The sequence below is a fragment of the Plasmopara halstedii genome (assembly GCF_900000015.1).
Source record: "Plasmopara halstedii genome assembly, contig: Scaffold_650, whole genome shotgun sequence".
NCBI lineage: Eukaryota > Oomycota > Peronosporomycetes > Peronosporales > Peronosporaceae > Plasmopara > Plasmopara halstedii.
Window position 1 is genome coordinate 2478113 of NW_020187567.1, and position 7672 is coordinate 2485784.

The 7672-nt window shown below is 42.0% G+C and overlaps 3 protein-coding genes across 3 annotated transcripts; all 3 read left to right on the forward strand.

Annotated features, from left to right (window-relative positions):
- Nucleotides 1–3319: 3319 nt before the first annotated feature.
- Nucleotides 3320–3624, forward strand: PHALS_13124 (uncharacterized protein; the record flags this gene model as incomplete). Its single annotated transcript, XM_024728817.1, has 3 exons — nt 3320–3334; nt 3408–3501; nt 3560–3624. 3 exons carry the CDS (start codon nt 3320–3322, stop codon nt 3622–3624), a joined length of 174 nt encoding a protein of 57 aa, XP_024579256.1.
- Nucleotides 3625–4041: 417 nt separating this feature from the next.
- PHALS_13125 (uncharacterized protein) lies at nt 4042–4394 on the forward strand (the record flags this gene model as incomplete). The annotated part of the gene is made up of 2 exons (XM_024728818.1): nt 4042–4065; nt 4149–4394. 2 exons carry the CDS (start codon nt 4042–4044, stop codon nt 4392–4394), a joined length of 270 nt encoding a protein of 89 aa, XP_024579257.1.
- Nucleotides 4395–6761: 2367 nt separating this feature from the next.
- On the forward strand, nt 6762–7639 carry PHALS_13126 (uncharacterized protein; the record flags this gene model as incomplete). The annotated part of the gene is made up of 2 exons (XM_024728819.1): nt 6762–7548; nt 7629–7639. 2 exons carry the CDS (start codon nt 6762–6764, stop codon nt 7637–7639), a joined length of 798 nt encoding a protein of 265 aa, XP_024579258.1.
- Between the last annotated feature and the right edge of the window lie 33 nt (nt 7640–7672).

Sequence of the window (7672 nt, forward strand, 5' to 3'; positions counted from 1 at the left end):
TTCTAGAGAAGCTTCCGAATGTCGCTTACTATCCTGGTGGTGCTGGCAATTGGAGTTTTTATGCTATCTCAAACATTTTGCTGCTTTCTATGTTGGAGATTGGGTCATTCTTGTTTTTTAATCATTTTATACTGCGTAGATTTCAGTTTTCTCCTTTGTACCAGATTGCTTTCGTACTTGAAACGCAAGTGTGCCAGGTCCAATCAATGCTGGTATTCTCGCTTTTCATTCTTCTAACTTACGAGCTCGCTCATCACGGTATGTCACTTGACTTTTGTGTTTGTTTCGGAACTAATTGCTGCTAAATATGAATGTAGGAGTTGACTTTACTTTTCAATTCGATTGGATCCGATAACAAAAAATGAGCATACTGATTAACAATTTCTTCTTATAACTTGAGAAATGTGGATTCAAGTTTGAAATCATTCGTTGTGAAATCACTATCTTGGGCAGGCCAGTTGCGTAGAGGTCGGATGATGCCAGGCTGCTACGCCGAGCTCTGCTGCACGCAGCAACCAGTCGATACGTTAGGCTGCTTTTATCTGATTTTTGACCGAAATTTTCGAACATAACAACTCAAACAGAAAACGTGTAGGTTTTGTTTTCGCAGAATAAATTATTATATCTGAAACAATCACATTCGCGCAAATTTTGCTGAGATACCGTTTATTAACGTAGACTAGCAGCTTGAATTACACACCTAAAACTTCGCGAAGTCAGATGCACGTCCTAGAGTACTCGCGTTGATTAATGATTAGTCAGACTGTTATTGTAGCCTTGCAGATTCACAGTTTTGCTACTTTCTTGCTGTAGTCGTAGATTTTTGTCCCGAACCGAAGTCCGTTTTTTATTTAATCCGATTTGGGTTTGTGGGTTATTGATATCACATCTTTCTTCTTTGTAAATGGGTAATGACTTGTGCAGATGCACATGTACATGAAAACTACTTTTTCTGATACTACCTTCGTCAGTCGCGGTTTGTCATATACGCTGGTGCTAAGCGATTCAATGTGGAAAGAACTTCTGCAAAGTTCTCACTCTAGCTCTTTACTAATGAGGACCTAGTTGACAGGGTCGATTCCGCGATATTGATCAGCCATAACGCTGAATTGCGGGCTTTTAACGCATGGTTTGATGCTCCTGGGTTTACGTTCGCGTGCGATGTACACCTTTGAAGCGTACACCTGCTCGAAATTGTTACAAGACATTTCGATCCAATCGCTTTATCTACCGAGAAAAGCTGATCCAGGATGCACAACTAACATAAAGGGTTATTTGCCAGGCTTCGCCGCTCAAAAAACCAAGTGATAGAATTTAACTTGCTTCGAGTCTGGTGTTTCTGCATTATATCAAGACGGAAGAGAAAGATGGAGCGCCGTCGCCCAACAAATCTTGCCATAGTGGGACACCAATTTGTATCAATTTATCGACAAGAGATCATTTTCTTTAGTCCATCGGAAACTGGTAACATAGTCTATGTATCTACGTCGGTGACTAAACGTGCAACGTGGGAGTGGACCACCTTGTCGGACAGCTATTCTCTCTTTGCTAGATTCGTGAGCCCTTGTAGTCATAATGACACATGAAAGTCTCGGAGTGTATCCAGCTTGGCACTGAATGAACTTTTCAGCTTACAAGTTGTCCGATTGGCTTAATGGACTGCAGGCAGTCTAAAACTGCATACTTGCGCACGAAGTTGAATGGACGTATCAAGCTTCTTCTTACAGTCTCGTTAGTAACGAGACACGAGCTAATCCACAATAGCTTCAACATTTATGGAGTTCACCCGCAGGCCATGCGTCTAGAGAAGCAACCAAGAAGCCAAGCAACCCAGAAGTGGTCTCGTCGGCACAGCATACACTGGTCTATTTTGACAAACGGTGGGGCTTGCAAATATTAAATGTTAAAGCCCACATCCAATTTTCGTGCTCTGCACGACTAGAAGCCAATAAATCTGATTATGCAAGATGTGGCCCGACCAGTTGATTCACCAGAGAAAATTGTGTCGTCTGTGCGTTAGATAGTTTCTGTGTTATAAACAACTGCTTTCAGAGCATCACGCTCCAATCGCTCACTGCGGTATGAAGGATATAGTTGCCTATCATGAGCTGTTGATAATATTTAATATTATGAGCAAGGGTACTAAACAAGAAGCAACCGACTTTGCTAATCCGCGGTACATAAATTCATATGATCAGCGTTTGGGCCGAACCTATGGCTGTGGTAAGCTAATCATAAGCATGACTTGCCGTGACTCCACCTGACACATAGCGTGACGCCAAGTGGGGAGTTTATACAAAATAATAGATTCCAGATCTTACGTGTTCGTTAGAATGCTATCATCTCTCTTATCTCTTGTCCAGGGCTCATATCGTTTAAGTAAGGATTTGGTTTTAGGAATCATGTAAATTACTCGATATGATATGGTAATTGTTACGGGAGCATCACGCTTGCTGTGTCTCTTGTCACGGCGTGGTAGTATTTTCAACAAAAGGTAAAAGGATTTGCTCGATTTTTAAGGGAGCCAACCAAGCCTTCGAGCCTTTAAGCGCCACTCGATGCATGTGCATTCAATCAATGTTATCGCAAATTATGGCTATTTTTAGCAGCTACTCGCTGTGTAATGGCTCAACTCTTCTGAACTTCCTTAGCATGCCAAAGCGTGACACGTTGCTTTTAACAATTAGTAAGTCTCCGCTGTTAGTCATGCGTCTCGTAAGGCGGGTATCAATTTTTCAGGGCTTGGAATCGTTAAATTCGACCCTTATGAGATACAATAGCTCTCCTTGGTAAAGCAAAAACATCTTAACAGGCGCGCTTGTTGTGTAGACGACAATCAACAGCTCCGAAAATCATCTTATAGGTAGCTTTAAACGAGCTAACGTAATTGCATTCAGTAGATCTTCGACCTGAACCCCAACCAACACTCGGCATGAAATTTATACATGTGACAACCACTCGAGCGCAAAATGTCAGGGGGGACGTGCAATATATGTGTGTCATATTTTATCGACTCTGGTAGATGTTATCGCCGTCGAAAAAGGGTTCAATGCCATCGCAGCGAGAAGTTTTCGCGATCTTGTTATTAGTAAACAAGAAAATCGATTATGCGATACGTCTGATTAAACAGTGTATAACCGTGATACATATTCGAATATTTTCATCTCGACAATACCTCTGTCAGAATGGTACTGAACGCCAATTTCCATTGTTGCATACAGTCTCTTAACTTGTCAATCGCAGCTGCGACGGGCTATTGATTAATCAAGAGCCCTGTCACATTCTTAGACATCTCAGCTAACTTCATTCAGCAGTAAACATGTACTTTGTCCCAGTTCGCGAAGGGATTGACGCTCATCAGTGGATGCCTCGCGGTTGATGCCATTTGCGCATTTGCCAATGCATAGTCGGTGGGTTACTTGTGGTGTCTCACCAGCGAAAGTACATCACCGTTAGAAGTCTGTAAACAGGCGATTATGGCTTCTCTTCTTTGGGTTGTCGGTTCCCAGGTCTCTTCATGACCAACAACTACCATAAGCTAACCGATGATGACGTGTAGAGAAGCTTCGCTTTCAAGAGTCCGCGTTAGTAAACGCATTGATTAAAAACACCGGATACGAGTAGAACCGAGAGAGACATTGAAAATGATCACTTAATTTGCTATTCTAACTCAAGCGCGATACACATCTAAGATGACTTCTTATCGAACTAATAGTAAATTTACACGTTTACTATATTCTTCAAGAAGTTATCTGAATTGTTTGACGTGAGGCTAACAGCCCACGGACGTCACGTCTTCTATGTGTAGTTGGTATCGCTACAAAGTGTAAGAAGAATTTAGTACAGTTGTTTAAAATTGTATTCTTTCAATTTCACAGAATACGTATGTACACAATTTCGTTCAAATGTCGCGTAGGATTTGTTGGATGAACATCCTTTGCCGGGGGGGGGCTGTAGTCTTGCAGCGATCCGATTGTAGCTTTATAGAGATTCGCATTTATAAATTTAAAGTTTTCTGTGGCTACTATTCCTGACTAATTCATGTATTCAATTACTGTGAGAGAGGTGCGCCAATTCCGCACAGACTTGGTGCACTTGTGGAGACAGTAGTCGAGCCCAACTTCTGACGAGACTCTCTCTTGTTCCAGGTGCTAGTTAAGAATCGATATATGCGATCTTTTTTGAGTCGTATCAGAAGCCATTACTATCATAGCATTTACATCTTTAGCGCAATGATAAACTTGTCTGAGATTCGCATACAGCTTGTGACCTTTCATATCCTGATGTACCAAACGAACGTGATCGAGACAAACAAACTTCCACGGCGGTCTGTTTCAGATCTGATGCAGCGTATTGTGCCCACAGCACGACAGCGCCAAAGTCGGTGCAATTAAGAGGTGACCTTAAAAGTACTAGTGCGCAAAGTAAATATCGATGAAGCATTGGTCGAGTGATTCGAAAACTCTATCGTCGACGGCCGACCAGCTAAACCGGACGCTGAAGAGCTTAAATCTCTCTGCTTGGTCATGAATCTGTACCCGAATTCTGACGGACAGTCGTGGTGTCGGCCCAGCGAAGCTGTACGGACTTGCTAAGTTCAGCGCCGCATCGAAGCTTTGGCAGAATTCCGCGACCCAATCGAACTGAGTCTGCAAAATCGCAATGGATCTGTCTAAAGGCATCGAAACATGGTCGTTCTTGTGTAGGAGTCACTAAGCAGATACAATGTTCCTTCATGCGAGCGAAGAAGATTGACGAGCGAGTCTGTTGTCAATATAAAACTGCGAAGCACACAGCGGGCTTCTTTGTTTTAAAACACGCGTTGGCTACTTGATGAACAATCGCGCGAGCAAATACATATACAAAAGTAGGGTGAACTAGCGGACAAATCCAGATCCAAACCCGATGCACTTAGGCAGCCGGAGGAAGTAGTTGTAGTTGACGCGGTTGAACGCGTTCTGAAAGGCAAAGAATAACGTGTATGGCACTTCATCAAGGTTTGTGACGCACACCTGGGAACTAGAAATCTTATCATGTCATATGAACCTAACTTAAAATAAGTTTGCCACAATCTTCATTGCAATCACTGCCCATATTGATGAGATTCGTGAGTGCACATGATACTTGCGTATAATATCACAGTTGTGACAACCTTTTGTAAGCACTACTCGGTTTCGCGTCCTTTATAAAAGTGTCGCCTGTAAGGACTCAAACACTTCCTTATTCACTTGCGGAGGTGAGACCATCTATCAAAATTGAGGTTCCTCATCCAGTTAATGAACAAGTTAAAGGCGCGCTTCTTGCGCATCAAATCTTGTGTTAGTAACTCATGTTTTTTCTAAGTATTACAACAACAGTGCGCGTATGTGGCTCTTACTGTCATATATCAATTTTATTAAGGCTTTCCGGCTTAACTATGCAGCCGATATGGAAATATGGGGCTAAATACAATACAATAACTGCCAGACGTAGTTTGGAGGACATTATACCACAACCGTTAAGTTTTACTGTGGATCTGTACAGCTCACTTTTTAAGTCTGTTTGCATGTCGAGTTCTGTGACTTAGATTCCGTCTCTATCCTTCATTGTTACCAACATGGGACACACATTGTTGGGATTCCGGGAGCTACGGTCAGATTCATTTGCTGCAGTGCAATCGCCAAGATAACGCTGTTTGACTCGAGATGTTTGCAGTCGGCACTATCGACTAAAATTACTTTGTGGTGACGCGAGACCCTTATGCTAATAATTTAGTTTCATTATAGAATGTGTGTTTGCTTGCATGTCTTTCGCATCTATTTCAGCACCAGAATGATATTGTCAAAGTATCACGACCAAAACACGATCTATTCGCCGACAAAATCTCATTTCTCACTTTATTCTCAATTTTCTGTTCAACCGATCAAGCAAAGCCTTTAAGTGTTTCTCATACGCTTAAATCGCAAGTGTGGCAAATTTATTCTCTCGGTCATTAATCTATCGCTCATGACAGCATGTCATTTAACATTTTCGTTTGTATGGATGTCGATTGAACAAATCCTGTAACATTTGTATTCTAGGTGTCTTCCGACTAGCTTAAACATAGAACGTAACCCGCACAAGTCGGTTACAGCTTCACAAGTCAAAACCCAGATGCACAGTCGTCTCGAAAAGAAATGGAACAACATCCAAGTTGGTCGTCAAGGTTCTTATTCAGTCGAACGACTCGAAAGCTTCAATGCGTACTGCGAAGCCACTTCTCATACTCGTGTAATTCTGGTATGTAAACTCGTTCCGATACCTACTCTAGCGCTTGCGATCTTCCTGGAGTGCTTACCGCTCCGCCACCCATCTGAGGGATGGAAGGCAAATTGGATGTTTTGGATTCGTCAGACAATATTGGTGATTGTGACGACATTGTAAGGCACTCTCAGTGTCAAGATGTTCATACCGGTCTTGAATGTGTCGCCTGTACAGACTTTTGCAATTCCTTTTTTGCTTTCGGTGCTGTACATGACAACCGTTTTAGTAGCCGCTAGCAAGATTGGGTATCCTCTTCCATTTATGGTACAGCTTGCATATGGGGTGGTTGGAGCCTATATGTTGGTAGTCTTTCTGCTTGTGCTGGGCAAGTCACCATTCACAAGCGAATCTATTTGTCGGCCATATTTACTACGATTTCAGCGATATCAATATGGGTACATTGCGTTCACTATCATATATCCCTTTTGCAAAGCGCTTCACGATTCAATTCATCCACGTATCGAAACTTCCTAGTGTTGATGCTGCCGATATTGAAATTCGGAGCTAAATATATTGCAATAACTGCCATACGTGAATTGGAGGACATCATACCTCAAACATCAAGTTTTACTGTGGATCTGTACAGCTCGCTTTTCATGTCTGTTTGCATGTCAAGTTCTGTATCTTTGATTTTGTCTGTATCCTTCATTGTTGCTGACTTGGGACTAACATCATTGGAATTTCGCGAACTTCGGGTTAATGCATTTGTCGTAGTGCAATTACTCAATCAACAACGTATGTCTCAAGATTTGTCGCAGACTGGTTCACCAGATTTACTCGCAATGATCCTTGCAGTGACGCGAGATCCCCACGCTTATAATATAGTCTCAATGCGTGGTGTGCGATTGCATGCATGTCTTCCGCATCCTCTTCCAGAAGATTGTTCCAAGCAACTTCAAATTCTCGCAGCATCAGGATTATATTGTCAAAACGTTGCGACCAAAATACGTCCTATTCGCCGACGCAATCTAATGTTTTTTTCCAAAAGTTCTGTTCAACCGGTTGAGCTTAACCTTGTGAATGTTTTGACGAAACAACAGACTAAAAGAATTGCTAATATTCCCAAAGTCTCTGATGTGAGAACAGAAAATGGCAGAAGGTCGGAATATTTAGTTTTACAAGGACTCCAATTTCTATTTCATTGTGAATATTTGGCACTAGTGGAATACATTGAATGTGTTGTTCCGATCGTATACGTCATTTACAAGTCAGTGCTCGAATTACTTCCAAATGTCGTTTACTTTCCTGGTGGTGCTGGCAAGTGGGGTACCTTTGCTATATCAAATATTTTGATCTTTGCTTTGTTGGAAATCGGGTCGTTTCTCTTTTCAGATCAATTTATACAGCGCAAGTTTAAGGTCTCTCCTATGTATCAGGTCGCTTTTGTACT